The sequence below is a fragment of the Grus americana genome, chromosome 1 (assembly GCF_028858705.1).
Source record: "Grus americana isolate bGruAme1 chromosome 1, bGruAme1.mat, whole genome shotgun sequence".
Lineage (NCBI taxonomy): Eukaryota > Metazoa > Chordata > Aves > Gruiformes > Gruidae > Grus > Grus americana.
Genome location: NC_072852.1, coordinates 68,048,536 through 68,069,609, shown reverse-complemented (window position 1 = coordinate 68,069,609; position 21,074 = coordinate 68,048,536). Strand labels below are relative to the sequence as shown.

The window sequence follows — 21,074 nt, the reverse complement described above, 5'->3', positions numbered from 1 at the left end:
GTGATTTCTGACGAGTCTTATCGTCACCCTGAACTGACTTTGCTCCAAAGTGTGATCTTTGTTTTCAGCACAGTACTGAGCAGAGATTTGTTATCACACTAAAAATAAAATTATGATTCCCAAGTGCATTCAGATAAGCAAGTGACTCCTACCTCACTGCAGCTGCCTTGGATGTATTAAAAATCCAGTATGTCAACCTTACTACTTGTGCCTTTCTCCTCAGCTCACCGATTCTGTTGCAAATGCTTTCCTAAAATAATTAGGGGAGCAGAGAGTGGAAGTCCCTGAATAAAAGCTGTGATAAAATCTAAGTATGTTTACTGTAATGACCTATTTGCTCTTTCCTTTAGGCACAATGGCTACAGTAGCCCAGAAGCACTTTTTGGAAGGGCAGACGTACTCAGTCCCCCTGATCCAACCGGACTTACGCAGGGAGGAGGCTGTTCAGCAGGTGGCAGATGCACTTCAGTACCTGCAAAAGGTGTCAGGTGATATCTTCAACAGGTATGGTGCTGTCACATGGGGGTTGGGGGCTTAACATTCAGCAATAGGAAACAGAGTGCTGTGATGAGGTTTCAGCAGTGAAAGGGCATTGCGTTGGCAAGCAGTGGAAGTTCAGAAAAGGGATAAAGATGGACCAGATGCACTTCAATAAAAGTTTATTGGATTTGGGTCTGTCAAAGTTAAGCATAATGAAATGGCTGCTGTTAGCCAGAGGTTGTTTGTTATTAATTTTTTATTCAGCGGCAGACTCTCACAAATTGCATTACTGCTTCTGCTGCAGTTATCCTTTATTCCTTCTTGCTCATGTTTTAAATGGGACACTTTCTTATTTAGAGTATCTTGAGTCATTGTACTTGGAGCAGTAGAGTAGAAAATGTCTTTTTGTTCTGATCTCTGGGACTTACAAACTGTTCTCTTTGGGCTTCTGATGTTTTGCACTTCTCTTTTCGTATGTTGGAAGGCCAAGCGCACGAGCGTGTCTGTTCTTCTTGCCACAGTCTCATAATCCATCTAAACTGATCTCCAGGGATTTGGCCCAGACTTGCCACCTCTTGCCTACGGTCATCTCTAGAGCTGGGTCTATAAGACCACCTATATAGCAGATCAGGGAGATTCTTGTGTTTACCTGAAAATGATGGTAGATAGCGTGGTGCCTTTTTTCATCTGATGGCCCCTGAGATGGCATGTCGTATCATTGGTATAGAAACAGATCAGCATTTATCTTCTCTGATTAGCAAAAGCACTTGCTTTGGTTTCAGTGGGGATCATGACTACCTAAGTTTGATTTATGAGCAGGACCATGACATTCTTTCTTCTTTTGAATTTTTTGTTTTTTCAAGGGCAAATTGAAGATCTTTGATTTTTGATAGTGATACTTGGAAGGGCAGTCTCTGGGGAAAGGGTGCTAAGGCTGAGCTCAGATCATTGAGGGAAATAAAGGCTTTTCATTGGAATAGTCTTTGTTTGGGCAAGGGCTCTCGGGCAAGGGCTGTGTGTCAGCTGGATTAGGTTGAACACAAGGTCTCATTCTTTTGTGCAGTTCTCAGTATGGGAACCCTTCATGATATAAGGCTGGGAGAAGGCTTTCTAGAGCTGCCAGAAACATGTGGAAGACACCTCTCAAACTTGGGGCTGGTTGGCATTGCTGTCCCTCTTTGTGGGGCAAATAAAGCTCTTGATAAAACAGGAGTGGTTCTTTCTCTGTCTTTTTTTCTTTTTTTTTTTTTTCCTTCTTCTCTCCTACTCACTGCTTTGTAATGCAGTACCCTGTAATTTCCCTGGGGAGACGAGCCTGCTGTTTTGTATGCAAGTCACTCCTGAGTCCTGAACAGTGACTGTGATGCTGTTCCCTCGCTCTTTGGTGCACTCACGACTTTTAATTACCAATTTTTTTCCAACAACAGAGGAGGCTTCATTAGCCTCTTTGTTTGCTTTGCCTTTCCTCTGAGGTCTCAGCTCTCTGATATAATTAATAATGATTTAGTAATTATGCAGGTGTCTGATTAAAAGTTCCATAACCTTGGTTGTTCCATGCCAATCAAGGGGCAAAGCTTCCAAGGTGAGAACTTTGCCACTTAGTGAAGAGTGACCTTTTATCTTCCCTTTCCTGAGATAAGGCAGCTCTATCTTCCATTTCCAGGAAGGAGCTGCCTTATCTGGGGAAGCTGACTGTTCTGATCTGCAAAAGAGCAGCTTGCAATGTTGATGGAGAGGAAACTTGTTCAGTGTGGCAGACTCAGCTGAGTGTGTCAAACTCATTACTTCAGTACTACAAAGATGCAGATGTTCTGGGGTTGTTTTGTGGGAACAGTTGGATCGGTACAGTGCTTTTGAGAGTGGCAAGCCAATTTGTAATTTGTTGAAGGTGGAGTGAAAGAGTCTCTCTTACTCTCTGTGGAAAGAGGAATCTTTTTTTTTTCCCATGTTAGCTGATCAAAGCTTCTGCTTTGAGCTGTTGCTGACATGACAATTGAGTATGAATTCTTAAAATGAACATGTCCATCCATCGTGCAAGGAAGATGAGCTTTTTCTCTCTTTATTTGGAAACTGGCTGAAGGCAACTGTGGTACTGTTGTGGTTGTAGAAGAAATATTCCCTGGGCCAGTTAGTGACTGTACAGAAACAGCAGTGGTGGCAAGTGCCTGTGGATTCAGTCTTCTCAAGGGGACACAAGAAAGACACCTTTGCATTTGGAGAATTGGGGGAAAGAAGATAAGCAGCTTTCTTCCCTTTCCCCTCAGTTTGGAGAATCATGAGACATGCCTCTGCCAAGCTGTCGTCTTTCCAAATCTTCTCAAGTAAGTTGACTCGCTATTAACTGTGGCAAGGTATGTGGGGAATGAGGCACTTCAGAGTTCATTAGTTTGTAGAGAATCGAGGGATGTGCAGGTGCAAAAAACCCAGGTAAACTATGGCTGAGACCTAGAGCAGACCCACTGGGAACAGCCTTGGAGAGTGGGTCTAGCAACCTGGAGCAGCTAAACCTCCTCTGTACCTTGCTAACAGCACACCTGGACTGCTATCTGGAATCACTTAAGAAAGAGCAGGGGTTAGCTCAGCATCCCTCTCTGTCACATTCCCTTGGGAGCAGAGACCCACCCGGCCTCTTCCATGTGGAGAACAGCAAAGTACTCCATCCTGCAGAGGGAGAGCATTGACCTGGGCAGGCTCTTGGCTGCTGGACAGTACAGGCTGATGTCTCGGGTCAGTACTGTCAACAGTCCCATCCTCTTAGGAAGTCCCATCCTCTTGGTGCTGAAATCAAGTACTGTGAGGAGATCAAGAGGCTGCACGTACTTTCCAGGGTTGTGTTTTGGAGTAATGGAAGTTTTAACCTTGTGTATGTTAACTGAATTCATGTAATTAATCTGCTGTGGAAGCTGCAGGAAAGATCAGTTCCATCGCCTGTAGCTACTGAGATTTTAATACATATCGTCACTGCTTAAAACATAAATATTCTAACTTAGCCAATCTGACATAATATCTTTATGAGTTTAACTCCTGCACTTTCAAGGAGGGCTTTTGATATAGGTCACAGGAGGCAGAATGACCAATTTAAACACTCAATTAGCCAGTAGTCTTTCATCTCTTTGTTTCATCATTACCAGCATTTTCTGGGTGACAGCTTGTGTTGGAATTGTGCACTGGGGAATTTTTTACAGGAATGTTGTTGTGGTAGGTACTTCAGATAGGTGATGGGTTTAGCTTTCCCGAGATGCCCCCCTGGTTAGCTAGCCTTGCTCTTTGCAATTTCACAATTTCTGAGGAGAGTTTTTGTTGCCAGATGTTAATAACCTCTAATATGTCAGTTCATTATTCCGAGTGTACACTTTTGTATAACAGATTTGTGGAAAATTGCCTATGCAAGTTATCTCATGGAGTGTTATAACAGTAGAAAGAAAATAAATATTTGGGGCTGGAATGTTGTTATCAAGGTCCTGGTCTCCTTTGCCTGTGATCCAACCACAAGTTGTCCAGCATACAAAATTCCTCATTCTTGTGCTTCTTTTTTTCCAGTTTAAGGCCGAATTTCTGGATTGATCTTTTTAAAGATCTTTGTTCAGTGTTCTTTCCTTGTCTGGAGTAGTATTTTGCTAAACAGGCATATCCTTCTTGTTCCTCCCCAGTTGAATTCAAATTAATTTCATTTAAATATTTGATAAAGGCTTTAATATTAAACAAAAGGTTTGATTGAAAGCCACACTTCTGAGAGTGGTAGTTGGAAAACAGAAGCACTGTGGAAATGCTGTTAAGTGTGGGGAGGAAGTCTGGTAAGTGTGTGATTTAGGGAGGTAAGGTAAGGAGTGGCTGGCTGGCTAGCGAAGCCTTAAGGGATGTTTGGAACAGGAGCAGGGTTGAGATGCGAGTAGTCCTGAAGTTGAAAATGCAGACAAAACCTTAATCATGAGGTGCATTTGGGTGTTCTCCCCTCCTTGTTTTAAACTTATTACTGTGATTAGTCATGATTATCAATAATGGAAATGGGTGACTGAATTTCTCCATAAGAATGTATGTGATTTAGAAGGTCTGTGGAATGTATTATTAAATGTTCATGGACACTTGCAAAGAAGGGTCTTGCTGCAAGCTGTGTTGTGTTGTTTGTTGTGCGCTGTAGCTCTGGGATGCAGCTTAGAGCTTGAACACTGCATTTGAGTTGTTCGTCTCCTGGCTGTAATGGTTTGATCTTACTAGGAGGAGAGCTGTCAAGAGGGCTCCGTTGTGATGGGTCACCATTCAGGTGAGTTTACACCAGGAGCCTGGCTGTAGCACAGGGAGTCCATTTTTCTCCAGTTAATTTGAGAGTGATATGGCTCTTGTTAAGCAACAAATCACTTCATGGTACTTTGAAGTTGTCCCAGAGGCCATCTGAGAGAGAATGCTAGGTCTAATTTAGTTTCAGATAGATCTCTTGAGGGACTGTAGGAGCAGTGTCCTGGTTTTTTGGCTAGGATAGAGTTAATTTTCACAAGAAGTTGGGAGGGGACACAGCCAGGACAGGTGACCCAAACTAGGCAAAAGGGTATTGCATACCATATGATGTCGTGGTCAGCATATAAAGGGGGCTAGCTGGGGAGGAGTGTGGCTCCCAAACAGGCCGAGTGGCCTGAGTGTCTGGTTGTCGAATAAGCAAGTTGCATTGTGTGTCACCTGCTTTGTATATTCTGTTATAAGTAGTGTTATTGTTTCCCTCTCTCTTTGCTGTCCCAGTAAACTGTCCTTATCCCAACCCATGAGTTTTACCTTTATCTTCTGATTCTCCTCCCCAGCCCATGGGCGGGGGGGAAGGAGCGAGTGAGCAGCCATGTGGTGTTCAGCTGCTGGCTGGGGCTAAACCATGACAAGCAGTCATTCACTGCCAGAAGATTAAGCAGAAACAGTGAGGTGAAGGAGTGAGTGGGTGGATGATCCTGCAGACATGAAGTCATGGAGCATGGGGAAGACGGAGGGAATTTTGCCTGCAGATATTGATTATTCTTGTAGAGGCATGTCCAAGTAATGTGGAATTTTTTCTTTTTTTTTTTTTTTTTTTTCAAGTGTAACGCACACTTTGTAGAAACTGCTCATTTCTTTTAGCTCTTATGGTCCTCTGGAAGATAAATTTGAAAGCTTGTAAAGATGTAGCTTGAGAGAGGTTCCCAAACTATTGTGAGGACTTTAGGAGGTGACATGTGGGCGTCAGATCAGCATGCCTGGAAGGTTGATGGCAGCTGGCAGTAACAAGCATCCTATGCCCTCAAAAGGAGGTGCAGGGATAGTGACTGTTCTGCAGGAGTCCAGATTACAACTCTTTCTGGATGCTGCTAAGATCCCTAAGATTAAAAATCTTGCAGGATCTCAGGTTCAGGCTCAATTCAGATGCCTTGACAGCCCATGGAGTGGAGCAGCAGGTGAGAAGGGGCACAGATAGAGCCATCACAGCTTGGAATGAGATAGGAATAGTAGCAAAGAGGAGACTGAATGGTATTAAGTCATTAAAAGATTATTCCTTAAAATTGAAACAATCATGGTGGACAATTAGTAAGACAGGATTCTTGCTCCTCTGAGAAACTGCTGAAAATCTTTGTCTATTGGACTTTCAGAGATTAAATGTGTTTTTTGAAGGAGAGGAACAGAATACTAAATTTGATTCTGCAAGCAAGATACTCTTTATGGCATTGTCATTGAAATGTAGTGATGGTTACTTAAGCCCTTGCTTGAAGTCTACCAACAGCTCTCCCACATCAATTTCTTTCACTAGCAGTATGTGTATCTTTGAATCCCATTCCCCCAAAAGGAGGGTGATCAATCTGTTCTGCCTTAAGTGAGTGAAAGGCAGACTTGAACCTGGTAAGAGAGCTGTAGCCTTCTGTACACTAGCAAGGCCTTCAGCATAGTTTAAAATGAGCAATTTAAAGAAATGATTGAAGTGCTTCACCTTCAATATCCTCCTCCAAGCAGACTTCAGCTTTTCGCACCTAATAGCAGGTCTGCAAATAGAGGTGCATTTTAATGAATAACTGAAAGACTCTGTGCCAGCATTAATGCAAAATGTTTCTCAAAGCATGAGATGAGTTTGTGTTAGCTACAGAAAACATTCTGTGGGGAGGAAGGGCTCTTAATGCTTGATTCTGCATCTGAAAAGAAAATGATGGAATATTGTGTCCAGGATGCTGAAATGGCCATCCAGGCCCACAAAGGAAATACAAGCCTTACCCATATCCTCAGTCACTAAAAATAAATTGAATGGTTTAGGTGCAATCATGCTAAACTGCTGATATATCAATTTGCTGTAAGTAGTAAAAACATGAAGGAAAATGCGAAAGTTGCAGTAGAGGTGTTCTCCCCCTTCTGGAATTGGCCTCAAAGCTGCTTAGCAAAAGCAGGCAGGCAGGCAGCAATTTCAGACTTAATGGAGCTCTTGAGAGGATTCTCTCTACTCTTACAGGGCCTTTCATGGTAGTGGAATATCTAGTGGCAGTGTGAGACAGGTTGATCAAAACAGATGGCATGTACAATAGGAAAGGCAAACAGTAGGGAGAAGCTTAGGTAACTTTGGTACATATGGTTTGTTGTTTTATTTGTGGTTTTTTTAACTCTGACAGTGTAGTCTCTTGTGTACCTTGTTGGAGAAAACTCAATATTGAGTAGCAGTTTTCAAGTTCTGGTGAGTTAATTCTCTCCCTGGTCCTTAAAGACACGACAAGACAGACTCCCTGAGAAAGCATGGAAGAGATTAGAAAGTATGAAGTGTTAAGATGCATCCACCCATGGAAGTGCAACTCAGTAGCTGGAAAAATACCTGGTAGAATATGCATTGTGGCTTGCCTGACTCTACTCCTCTCTGGACAACTTTTATTCTGCTTTTGCAATTCTGGAGAGATCAGATCCATTCTCAGAAGGAGGATTTGCTGCTCCTGAAAGGGTGAAGGAATGATACGGAAAGAGAGCAGAGGGAGGCAGGGCTGTTGTTTCAGTAAAGGAGGGCTTTCCTTTGAAGGTATTTTGTTTATTTTCTTTCGTCATGAGAAAGGGGAAATCACACCTTAGCTTCTAGAGGATTGATTATGACAACACAGATCATTTGTTACAGGGATGTTGCTGTCTACAACTGTATGAGTTGCATTTCTTGAAAAGAGGTGTCCCAGAAGAGTCTGTGATAAATCTTAACACATTTAATAAAAATAAGTTCTTGATAGCATAGGAACTTCTTGTTGTGCAGACTCTGTTCATGCAGCAGAACTTTGCATCTTGAAGAAAATTATTACTCAAAAAAACATTTGGTCCAATCACATGCAGTTCATAGTGGCTGACTTAATTTTCTTTTTGCTTTTTGTTCATATTTTTATGTGTCTGTAGGCTAAAATCAATTTACTACCATCTGTAGACTCCCTGAAGAGAGCTATGATTTTAACAGGAGAGATGTCACATGTAGTAGCTACCATTGTTTGTTATTCAAAGGCCAGTTTCAAAACCATCTATGGAAATAAAGCCTGTGGTAGGAAGAGGCAAAAGAAACAAATGTCAGACCCGTTTGTGGAGGTGAGAAGTAATTATCTTGTTAAACATTACCTTCTTTCACCCATTACTTTAAAGCACCGTCAATTTGAGGACAGAACTGTCAGTAAGTTGAAGGATGGATCACTTCATATACCCCCAACTGCTATAAATTGGTTTAAACTTTTATGAGCTATCTTGTAACAAAAAGTACAGAGGTATAATTACACCTGCTTGTAGTGCTTTAAGAAGTGGGAGCCCAAGACCACCTCTCTGCTATTGACAAGACGTAACTTTTTGCTTACTGAACTCTTTCTGGATTGAAAAGGTAGCATGTGAATAGCCTGGAGCCCAAGCACTATGCAATTGCAGTGAAATAACCTTTGAAGCTGACTGCAGCAGGGGCTGAACCAGCTGATGTTTGTGGAGGCTTATGGACTTCAGAAATACTGTTTGATGCATTAATGCAGTGAAGTTTTAAGTGGCTGAAAGTTGTAGTATCCTAGAGCACGAGAGTAACATATCCAGAAATAATAATGGTGGTATATCCATAATGGTCTAAAGGTATGTGAGAAGAGAATTCCACTCTGAACCCTAAAGCAGGCTTTTCTGTATAGCAAGAGTACTGAGAGCCCTTTGAGAAAGAAGTAAAATAATTTGGCTGGGGATGGAAATGGTGGTGATCTGTCCTCCTTACCGCATGCCAGAAAGACTTGTTCCAGAGAGCAATGCAAGTCTTTACAATGAGATCAAGCATCTGTTACCGCTCAAACGGCAATAAAAAGTTTCCAAACAGAAATGCAGTTTAGAAAGCAAACATTGGTTTATTCAGCACTGGGTGCATGGGGGATCTCTCCTCCTAACATGCCCACCTAGCCTACAAACATACACATATTTATATTCTCAGAACACACATAGTTACAATTACATCACATAGTTACTTCATTATGATTGTTGTAAAACTTCCTCACTGTGCTTTTAAAGCTATAGACTTAAAGAAATTCAGAGAGCATGGCCAGTGAGGGGTGGTCGTACCTTGGAGGCGGGTAGCTTTTAGAATGGAGGTGTGTTTTGGTATTATAATTAGATTATAATGAACAAAGTTCACTCATAGGACATGATTTTGACAGCAAATGAAATATTACTTGGCTCATGTAGCAACTACGCAATTTATCAGCTCAATGGTACCACCAAGCTCTCAGGTTCTCATTCTTAAAATGTTTTTATTAGTTACCTGTTAGGTTGGGGCTGTACAGGGACCATAGCAGCAAGACTGGTTACTAACAACACAATCATTTGACCATTACCTTACTATTGCTAATGATCTCATCACCTTGTTTACAGAGACTATACACAACCTATCCCATCACCATAGTTAAAAAAAAAGTTAAACACATCGGTTACACGTCTACCTTTGCATGTTTATTTTCAGTTAACTCTGAAGCCAGAACTGTGTGGGCATGTTGACACCTTTTCTAGGCTCATCTCTTGAATGTTGTTTCAGAGTTTCTACCTGACTCAGGCAGAGGCCAACATGTGAATCACTTGTATGTGGTGTTCATAAATGTTCGGGGTGCCTTAAAGGTAGTGTTGGATTGGAGGTAGACAGCAGTTCAGCGTGAGAAGGTGTGTTAGGGAAATGAGTTTTAGAGGGTAGGGGGTGGACAAGTTGTGCTACAGTGCGTCTCTGGCTGTGTTTTGCCAACAGCCGTGGTGCCAGTAGGTTAGTGGTATGTCCGTGTCAATTAAGGGTCCAGGCAGTAACCTGGGCCTTGAGGGCTGCCTGAAGAGCAGAGGTGGGACTGACCTCCCAGCCACAGCTGTGGGTGACTAATGCAAAGAGGTCTCATGGCTGCAGTTCTTTAGTGTGAGAGTGTTAAGTGTGCTTCCCTCATGTCTTCCCACAGTTGTGGTGCCCTGACAAAGTTCCACAGGAGAATTCTGAAACTCTGCTTGTTGTGCAGCTGAGTAAACTTCCTTTCTTGGAAGTACTCTGGATGGCTGTGGGTTGGAAGGATCGAGATCCACTTGATGGGAGATGCAGTGGCTGAAATTTTGGCCAGCAATAAGTCATGTCTATAAACTACTAGGGCAGGAGGTGGCTGTTAATCAGCAGAGATTTGGAAAAGATTTTATGACCTTCCCCATCCTGAGAAGCATTCCCTTTTCCCCAGCCCCTTACCCCAAGTGGCTGTAGCTATTACTCTCTGGAAATATCCAAGGAGAAGCAGATCATAACAACAAGTCAGTGTGTGCCTCGCAGCAAAAGAAATGTTCCCTTTTTTCTAGTTTCTTAGCCCACAGGTGTGGCAATATTTTCAGATTCTCCCACTCTTCTTGACACAATTGCCTTCTCAACCAGCTTTAGACGCTGGACTCTCATATACGTGTTGGAGTCATTTTCTGTTCCTATGGACATTTCGTCTACTCAGTCAGCCTTGGAGGAAGAGATTCAAATAAGTCACTTTGTTTTATAGGCATGACTTCCATCAGGGATCTAGTGTGGAGAAAACTGTCTGGAAAATAACACCGAGTGGCTTGAAATGTGTATTACAGGCTCCCTCCTATATAAGTGGAAGTGTGCAGACTGAGGGGGGAGTTGCAGGAGGAAACACAAGTGCCAAAGGTCTGTTCTTCACACTTGACTGGCATATTAAATTCTCCTTCCATGGTCCTTTCTGACTAGCCATGGTGCTGTCGCTGAGCTTTTCCAAATGTGGCAGGTTAGAGTTTGGGTGTAAATGCCTCTGACAGTTAAGACAGAGCAGCGCTTTTGGAGACAGCAGGTCCATTTGCAGACACTAATGAAGAAGTTCTTGTTTTTCTTCCATCTAAATCCTCCAGAAAATCATTTTATTGAGGGAATCCACCATACTGTGCCATTAGGGATAGGAGGGGATAAAAATTATTTTTGGAGCCAAGGATGAAGGATTTGGATGGTCAAGTGTGTTAAAGAGAAACCCCAGGTGGGTAATTTAGTATCTTCTGATTTGGATTCCATTCTTCATTTATCCAAGAATATGATCCTTATTCTGGATTAATATACATTTTAAAATGCAAATACCTAATTTTACTTCTAGGACTTTCATTTTAGATCTACCATCAAAGCCGAATAAGAATCATGCTTGATGGGCTTAAGAGCCATAACAGGACATTGCTTTTAGAAGAGAAGGTAAAGCTGTTGCACTTCTGCTCTGTGGTAGTGCAGCAGGAATAGCCTTTCTGATTATCTACAAAATATATATAACATGCCAATCATTCCAGTAATTCAGCACCAAGAAACTAGGAAGTTCATGGTCTCCACAGTTCAGTTCTCTGTCACTTTGGCCCAGTGACTGGGTTTAGTTGGTTGTTTTTTTCCTTCATCAACAATATTTTGACAGTGGCATCCTGGATTTTGTTGATTCCAGAACAAATTCAGACTTTGTGTATCTTTTGAGGGAGGGAGGGTGAGAAGCTCCCAACTCCTGTTGGGTTATTGAGCAGGTGCAGGGTTTTATTTTTTCTTTCTAGCACATGGGCAATTTAGGGAAAAAACAAACAAACAAACCCAAACAACCCCACAGCCAAAATCATGCCCTTCATTATGCTTCATGCTTATTTTTAGCTGGGATGAGGGGATTAGCCGCTGCTAAAGGCATTGGTCCATGAGAACGTTTATTGTGTATGTCACAGGGTGAGTGGTTAGGCTATTAAAATTTATGAATTTACGGTTCTGGCAGTTTTGGGGTGGGGAAAGAGGTTTGAAAAGTATACTGTGCAAATTTGTTTTGGTATTATTGTGAAGCTAGTATTTCCATTCTTAATGACTATTTCTGAGTCACTATGTGGGGAAGATGAGTTTTAAAAGGACAGTGAGGAAAATGAAATCATGTATCTAGAACTGTTCTAAAGGTGATGTCTGATCATTGATGTGCCACAGACTGAAATGACAGAGCAGCTGTCAGTCCAAGCAGAGAGGCATCTGCTCTTTGGTGCTGTTAGAAAAATCTCTGCTGGGGGCCCAAAGTTTTTTTGGGAAAAGTAACTAGAAATCCCTCAAGAAAGTAAGAAATTGCTGTAATCACTCAGGAAAGGTGTTAGATGGATAACATGTCATAAAGAGTTACTCTCATTTGTTGAAGAAGCACTTATGCTCAAATTAGCTTGTTGATGGGCATATCATAGGAGGTGCCTTTTGAGATTTAAGCGTGACTGCAATTGATTGTAGGAAAATGAAGAAGTAACACTAAACAACCGCTATTTCTGAAGAGCAAATATTTTGAAATGAAAAGCTCCATTTGCAAAAAAATACAGAAAGAAATATTCCTGCTAAGAGAAGGAGACCTGTTTGGAAAGAGAAGGATCTGCTATGAGAAGTTCAAATTGGAAGCATGGGTGAGAAAGGGAAAAGATGTATTAGTAATGAGGTTTCATAAATAGCAAACGGCTGATACACTTTCTCAAAAACAGTTATGTGGTTGGGCTTGTTTTCACTGTAACAGTATTTACAGAACTTGGGAATCGGCACTGGTCCTCACAAGATGCTGAGGAGGATCATTGCTGAACAGAAGCAGTGAGTGGCAATGCTTGCATGGGCAGAAGTATCTAACTGAAAGAAGAGTGGAAGGGCATAGAAGAAGTTTAACTGAGTTATAAGCTGTTGAAATTACAGTGATCGTACAGTGCAGCAAATATGATGAGCAGAAACACAGTATTGAGAGCAAAAAAAAAAAGACCTGGATACTCCCAAGTCATCCTTCAAAAGCTAGTTAGGTCATTTACTGAGTCTCAGATGACAACCTCAGTAGGTCAGGACAAAGTGAGGAAAGACCACAGAGGCAGACCCTTATTACATGGTGGAAGTCCAAAAGAAACTAAGAGTTACAAGAAGAGATGAAGTGCAGTTGTCTTTGAGGGTTTCCCAGTTGATAAAACAGACTGCTTTATGGTAGCAAGGCCTTTTTCTTGCTTAGGCTGTCCTTCTCCTGAATATGCAACTCCAAATGTGCAGGACAGTGGTTTTTATAGAGACTGGTTTTAGTTGGTGACTGTTGTGTGATTTTTTTACTAGCTTGTAAATGATAGCTCTTAAGTATCTGTTATTGAAAAGGGGACTGAAGGGTTTAACTTGTGGCGTGCAAGTCAAATTCTGTGTGATTGCCATCAGCTACTGGGAAGTGGGGAAAATTTAAAGCCAATGCAAAAACCTTTACCTTCAAACTTGTGTCTTAAATGTGGGAAGAGGGTATATTTTGGATCCAGAGAAAGAACTGGTGATGGAGAGAATGGTCAGTGGTTTACATCAGTGCTTTCTGGCTGTAGTTTATTCTAGAGAGCAGCAGTGGGACAGATTTGGCAATGGGAAGGCACTGAAGAGTGTAGAAGTACTCGCACAGGTGGTCTTAAGCTCAGTAAAACTGAAAATTAAACAACTACTGAAATGCATGTATTAATTCCTGTGAATTAAAGCAAAAATTGTTCAAATCAGTGAATGACAGACTGAAAATCTGGTCTGCTGGGACTATACTGTGAATTTCCCCAGGTTTACTTTGTCACGGGGGACAAATGATTCCATTCTTGGTGTCACAAGCAGCTGAGACTTAATTAACGCTTAGAAATTGCTTTGAGATCTTTTGGTGAAAAGCTATGAAGTTCTAATGATATCTGATTAAATGCAAAGAAAAGCAATGCTTTTCTCGGAGAATGATTAGAGTTTGAACTTCTATCACAAGGAATCATTTTCCGCTCCGGAGGCAGGCATGTTTTGATCAGCATTCTTATTCTTGGTGACAATGACTGTTTTGGTAGTAGAGATAAACATACTAGGAGCAGCGTTTGCGCTATGTTGGTATAAAAAGCCGCCATCCCAGCTCAGTTTACCTGGTACGTTCAACTTTACATTAGGGCAAGCCCCGTAGTAGAACTTTTAGGGGTGTTCACTAAACCAGTTCTTCTCAGTGCGCAACTGGGTGATACTTACCATTGTCAAAAAAACCTGATTTAAAACCACTTGGAAGGTAGTGAGGAAAGCTATGAATAAAGAGGAACTTCCTGATCTTCTGATATAAACCAGGCCATCCTCTTGTTCTTCAACATTGAGTCGATGTGGACTGCCTTGCCAATGGAGAGGAAGGCCCTGCAATTGTCACGCTTCTTTCCCATGTTATGTCATGGCGATGTCGTGAGGCGTCATTGGCTCAAGTGAGGCGTGGACTAAAAGGGCTGGGGAGGCTGCTGTGGACTTATCAGTGTTAGTGTCCTGCTGTTGCTACCTTCAGGTGAAGCTCAGAAGAAACATCAGTTTTGGCTGGTGGCTCATGCATTTTTTTTGCAGCCCCACCTGGGAGAAGGCACAGATCAGACATTTAAATCCAGGCTGATCTGTCTCCTGTGACTACTGCTGATAGGAAACGCAGAGCGTAATGTTGATTGAGTGAAGTGTACAACAGAAGCGTTGTCTGTGTAGAATCAAACATGGTGCCCAAATGAAGGCTGGGAAGGAATTTCTTCTACACTCAGGGATCCAGAGGAATCCAAGACCTTTTTAAAGGTGTTAGCTCTCCCTACCCCAGATATTGTTCACCACAGGGTCACTTGGGTATTTTTCCACTACTTACATTTCCTGTGCCTCTGTGTGGCAATACACACTTTCTGTTCTGTGGGGACAGGGAGGAAGATCTTTGGCTATTCTAAGAAAGGAGCTTCGGTGGGAGAAAAAGAAAACGTAATGTTTGTGTACACAGTTGATTAATTTAAGGTTACAAGGTGCCAAAACACCTTCTCAAGCTATCTGCCAAATATGATCCATAACGTCAAGCAACATGAAAATAAAACTTACTTCTGACGGTCTCATAAAATTCTGTCCGAACAGGATTAGTTTTCCTTTCAATAGTTATTAAAAAAATTAAAAAAAAAAAAAAGAAAAGAAAAAACCAAGTACTTAAGGCTATTACTACAAAAGATTGAGCTTCAGTGAGTAAATACTTGTGACAATTTTGCAAGGATGAGTGAAGACAATATAAATAACAAACCAGTTACTAGTACTTGCAGCATCTGCTGCCTAATATCTCGCGACTATTTCTGTGGCCGCTGCTCTGGGAAGCAGCTCCACAGTGTTGTTCCTCCACTGGCAGTGGAGGAACTCAAAAGATCACCTATGAAACTCCAGCAGTACTGGTAGAAGAACCATTTTTTTCCCACTACTTCTTTTTAGACCATCCTTCCGAAAAGTTGTTACCGTGATGGTAGAATCTGTTGTATTTATATATCTTAACATTATTAATGGAGAAGTAGTTTGACCAAAAGTAGCCTGCTTAGTTTAAATACAAGATCTAATTGTGTAATTTATTTGCAAACACAGACTTTCTACTTAGTATATATTTCTTCTAAAAAAAGGAAAGCCTGTCCACTTTCAGATCAGTCAGTGGTGGAAGGCAAATAAAAACGTTGGAATGTTAAATAAGAACTTGTTTGTGACCTTTGTTGTTGTTGTTGTGGTTTTTGTTAAAGGCAAAGGAAAAAAGAAAAGCTGCTTTTCTGGGGAGGAGAACAAGCTGCAGGGGAAGAGGGAGGAGGGTGCTGTGATAATAGGTCAGAATTCTAAGTTTCCTGTTTTACATAACTTAATTCACAGTAGAGGGAGCAACTTGTGAAATGAGAGATTAAAAATCAAAATGAAATTATTTTTGTGTGAGAACCTGACCTGTGGAGAGTGAGGTATGCCAGATCCTGCTGAGGATAACGTGGCAACCTTGATCACCCTCCAATCTGAAAAGCTGTTCAGCATCACGGGAGCGAGGCAATATGTGAATCCTGAAACACCTGCAAATCAGGCTCAAGGAGCAATCAAAGTGTGATAAACATTAATTAGTATAATACCCAAACCCTTAATGGAGGAAGGAATGTTGATTATACTATCTCACTTGGGATTTCTCTCTGTCAGAGATGGTGTATGATGACAGTTTCTGATTACACTTACTCAGACACGAAGACTTTAAAAACTGCTTAAATATGAAGGAAAGAAGAGCAGAAAGCAAACAAGTTGATCTTTCTTTGAGTGGTTGAATGTGTTTGGCTTCTACAAAAAACATGCATTTTTGCTTTTTGCCTTTCAAACTTTTGAGGTGAATTGGCATTGTGAACTGGCTTTGAATGCTTCCCTGGAACGCTGTAAACCGTAAATGTCTCAGCAGCCTTTCCTTTGCTCTCTCCATCTCGATCCTGCAGCATTGCCGGCTGCTGGGGCAGAGGCGCTGCGTCGGAGTGGGGAGAGTAGGGCTCGGGCTTTTCTCACAGTCCATTTCAGACTGCGCCAGTCATTGCTGCTGAACTCTGAGCCCACTGCAGTGTGTAGGAACATCCATATGCGGTAAGGCTGTTTGTAAAGCACACTCTAGTGCCCCATAAAAACACTATCCTTTGTTAGCCAGCCAGAACACATTTAGATACTCTCTAAGCCTGTTTCACTCTAGTGGATTGTGCATCAGAGCCCTGAGTTAAGGGTACCGATGGCGATGCATTGATGTTTCCCCATCACTTCAGCAGCCTGAGGAGCCATAAAAGCCCATGGCCTCTTTTCAAGAAGATTCTCAGACAAATTAAAACCTAAAAAAGTTTGAGATTTTCTTCTCCACAGCATACAAGTAGAAGAGAGCAGTGGTGTGCCTCTGGGTCCCAGTAAAGAAGCGGGTGAGGAAGAGACTTGGTAGCCTGAGAAGGCTGACATTTTGCTCCCTCAGCACCACCTTCTGCTGCTGCTTTCATCATGGGATGATGTCTCCCCTCCCCTAGGAGGTAGCGTGTCCTCACCTCACCAGTGGTTCTCTCACTTTTGGAAACCCACTGAAAGTTGTCCTAGAGGTTTAATGGTATCTCATTCATCGGTAGTAGTATTGTGCTGGTTTTGGCACTGGTGCTGTGGAAGGATGAATGGCAGCCAGCACTGTTATCTCCCTTGTTACCCTGCTGCAGCACCAGCTGCTTGGAGAGTCTGGGGATGTAATAAAATACAAGAACCATAAACTCCGTCCCTTCTAATTCATACCTCCTGCAGTAAGGGAGGAATTTAATAAAAGTGTGCTTTGTTGAAAAGAAAAAAAAAAAAGCACCTTGACTTTTAGGCCAAAAGCCAAGGTTTTATAGAACGAATTTACCGTATGTACCCACAAGCTTAGAACAGCAAGGCTGAGCATCCTCCTCCTATCTCTCAAGGCTGGAGCTTGGGCTGGGAGGAGAACAGAAGCCTGACTTGTTGTGATGTGTGCAGTCCTCATTTAAGGAAAAAATCATTTAATACTTTGGCTGCCTTATCCTCCTGTGCAACTTCATTTCTCATTCTACTCTGTAATGTTCTTTCTCCTTGGTTGATCGCTTACCTTTGTACTTCAGATAGGAAATTGAAGTTCTTTGATATTCTAGAGAGGTTTGTTCCCAGCCTCTCCTGCCTTGCCTTTCTCGTTCACCTTGGTGTGGAGCTTGCCTCTTCTCTCTCCCAAGTTTTGTCATCGCTGTCACTTTTGGGTGATGTGTACGCGCAACATAGCAAAGGGTCTCCTGCTGCTGTGATACTTCCTTCCAGCTGAATTCTGTCTTGCTCAGCCACCTTTGTGGGAATCTGTCAGCCTCCCTTTAAACCTGCTCTGATTTTAAGCTTTCTTCTGATGCCGTCTGATCCCTAGCAAATATAGGTGATAAAAGTCACAATTCTTTTTTGGCATTGTGGAGTGCTTGGAGACCCTCATAGAAATAAAGTATTATTGCCAGTGCTGACAGGCAGTGTCCGATGTCCTGGATGCCAGATTCCTAATGCCTCAAATCTTTTTTCCTATGGGAGTAAGAGAACAGCAATTTTTCACCTATGAGCAGACACAGACACAGCAGAGGAGGTCTTTCAGTAGCTGCCTGAATGTGAGATTTATCAGAGGAGTTTTAATGAGAACTGATCTGCTCTGTGGCTGCAGATGAGACAGAGGACATGAGGCCAGCGAGGGAGGCAGTGAGGTGGGAGAAAGTATTCCTGGGACCTGCTGTGAGTGTTGGGGAGAGTCGCCTCTAAAATGGAGAGGAGCTCAAGGCAGCTCATCAAGAGACCACATCTAAGTTGGGGGTGAGGCACAGGGGGCTTGACTGCAAGAAGATTTCAGAGGGAGAAGAGAATGTGAAAGCTTGAATCAAAGCAGCTGAAAGATTGGCTTTAATATCTGCTTAGATCAAAAATAAAAGTCTGTATGGATTAAGAGATAATCCACTAGATAGATTTAATCTGCCACATGTATTACTTCCCCGAAGAAAAGCGCTGGGAGGGGAAGGTTGGTTTGGCTCAGTGCCCAGGATTTGAAGGCAGGTGATATATTCTCCTTTCTTCTGCAGGCCCCCTTTTGGCTTGTCCCGAAGCATGCATCCTGCCCAAAGGGAGGTGCTGTCGCTGTATGCCTCCTGCTTCTTTCCAACTTCAAAGTCACATTGAATCTAACTAAAGGGGTTTCTCAAGCAGAAAAGAGCACCGAGAGCAAAATAACACAGCAATGACTAATAGGATAGGCACAGGGTAGGTTGAGATGCTGATGGTGTTTTTGGCTGTCTGAGTGCAGGGTTCTGAGGGGCAGTAATGGGCCATTTTGTTAACACTTACCGCTCCTGTCCTGATTGCAATTGCCTTTCAAACCAACACCACTCAGTAACACACTCCTCCTTAAATGGTGGTTGAGGTCTGAATGCCACCTTGCTTCAAACCTTTTGCCCCTAAAATCCTTGGCAACAGCCCTCTCCATCCCTTCCTGTTTCCTTTCCTTACAAACACCAGGTTGACTCCTTGGATAAGTTCAGTTTCCACAGCAATAGAAATACTAAAGTTGCTGGAGGACACTTGAACATGAGGGGTTTTTTTCCATGTATTTTTTCAGTATCAATATGGTATATTGTCTCTTATAACTAACATGTGCAACTGTATCTTGAACTGTACATGCATAACAGTCATGCACTTTTAGGACCCTGTAAATGTGGTGGAATTTGGATTAGCTGGATTGAGGGGGTTTAATAATTTTTTTCAGAGTTATCTTGCTCAGCAACAAATAAATGAATTCTGTAGACTGGCATGGGCCTGCATTTGTACCACCTCAGGTGAAGGTTTTTGGCAGATCTCCTAAGGTCAGTGGGATTTGGCCTGTCAAATCCTAGTGTAAGAGATCACAGGAGAAAGTACAGGGTGCCTCAGAGAAGAGCCATCATGATTTGAAATACCTGAGCTGGCACTGGACAACTTCCCCAGCTTGTCTGCCCGATACTGCCCTTTCATGGGTGAATGTAATCTCTCTCAGTTCTATTTGGTAGGCAGAACGGATGGATGAAGCTATAGATGTCTTCTGTCATTCCCTTCTGGAAGTATTATTACTGTTGCTGCTGGTGCCCAGTAATTGCCAGTCACGCTCTGTTTTTAGGGATGCCTCCTTCTTCAGAGAGGTTCCAGCAAACCTTAGATGAGACAGATGTATGCAGTGCTGTGGGCTGAGAGGTGCTCTGTTTTCTGTTCTTCTCCTGATGCTGTCCATTCGCCACGGGAGGTCTTCATACTCAGACACCAAGAAGCACTTTGCGATAGCCAATGCACTACCTGTGGTTGGTGGAGGTGTCAAGGCAGTTGTGGCACCATTCCTCTCCTAAACTGGGTGCCTTAGAGGATTAATGTTAAATGTGGAAGTGGTTAAGCATGAAAGGTAAGGATAAATGGGATTCCTCAAAACCTCCTGTGCTTCTTCATAGCTAGCAAAAGAGTGAGTGTGGGATGGGAGGGGAAGAGGTGATACCTAGTGAAGCAGTGGGAATAATGTGGGACCAACAAGGGAGTGAGGGAACCATTTCACTGCCTCACTCGACCCACTCGCATGCATGGAGTGGGAAGGAGAATGGTTACTTGTTTCCAGGCCTTAGCTTGCATAACTACTTGCTTAATGTTTCCTTCTGGAAGAGGAACATGTGCCTGGTCAGCCCAAGAATTGTGTCTGGGAGTCAGCAGGGTACTGGCTAAAAGGCAATTGATACCTCTCTTTTATTTGGAGCTTCAGAAAGGCTTTGTTGAGCTCTTCTAGGAGAAGGGTCTACTCACAGGTGAGAGGGAAAATTGCATCATTGATTTGAGGGAGAGAGGCAAAGCAGAAATAAATGACCAATTTTTTTCAGCTTTGAAGGAAGTAAAAATAGTCAGATGCCCCCAGGAGCAGTGCTGGAAATAGTGTCAATCAATACAATTATGAAACATCTAGAAAAGAGGTGAACTGTGAGGTGGGGGGATTTGCTGGGGAGAGCAGTTAGGGAAGACTTAGGTCCTTCAGAGGCATCTCACACTTTAACAAAACAAAGCAATGGGATGGCCCTATGACACATGAAATTTGCTGCAGACAGGTGCTAGGAAATGCACACTGAAAGGAACAACAGAAACTACTCTGAGAACCTATCAAGTGTATAAGTGATGTGGACTTACTCCACTGAGACAGTGGGAGGGTGTGGGAAGGGAATCATGAACAGATTTGTACTTAGTGTTGGTACAAAATACAAGCTGTTAGGCTGTATTTGAAATAAAAGGATGGGGAAATGGAGAATAATTCTGAGAGGGAGAGTCTCATGAGGTTCAGTTTTGCTCATCTCCCACTCCAAAAAGAATAAAGTGGAAACAGGCTGCGTGCTCTCCTGCCATATGCATAAGGAGGGATTTTCATGCCTCCAGAAAGAGAGGAGCATGGCTATAAACAAACAGAAACACTTAAAACTGTTTAGAGAAAGAGGTGGGGGGTCTTTCGGAAAGATACAAGGTGAATAGACTGCTTGTACTCACTGGTTTTTCACTACGTGCAATGAGAGGGCTTTAGTGGAGTCCATTTCTCTACTGAAATAGGGAATGTGCTGCACAGAGTGAAAATACTTGAAGAGACAGGTTTGGTACAGTTTGAAAATGGGAACTATGGATCACTGCTGATGTCAAATTTGTCACTAAAAGGAGTTATACAGAGAGAGTGGGGAAAAAAGCATGGGAGCTCTCTACTCAAAAGCAAAGAATGACTTTTGGTGAAATTTAAAGGCAATGCTTGAGATTGATTTTTACAAGCACAAAGCGATCCAATGGA

The 21,074-nt window shown here is 42.5% G+C and overlaps 1 protein-coding gene across 8 annotated transcripts in view; it reads left to right on the top strand.

Moving 5' to 3' along the window:
• Window positions 1–21,074, top strand: part of WASHC1 (WASH complex subunit 1) — a 44,740-nt gene that overhangs the window by 11,763 nt on the left and 11,903 nt on the right. For 6 of the 8 annotated variants that reach the window (XM_054815547.1, XM_054815577.1, XM_054815567.1 and 3 more), the window contains one exon: window positions 351–504. In XM_054815547.1, coding sequence (XP_054671522.1) covers window positions 356–504 — 149 coding nt within the window. In that variant the 5' untranslated portion in view covers window positions 351–355. Of the gene's footprint in view, window positions 1–325; window positions 505–7,900; window positions 8,023–21,074 lie in introns of those variants that run through there. The other 2 variants (XM_054815539.1, XM_054815603.1) reach the window with 2 other exon arrangements.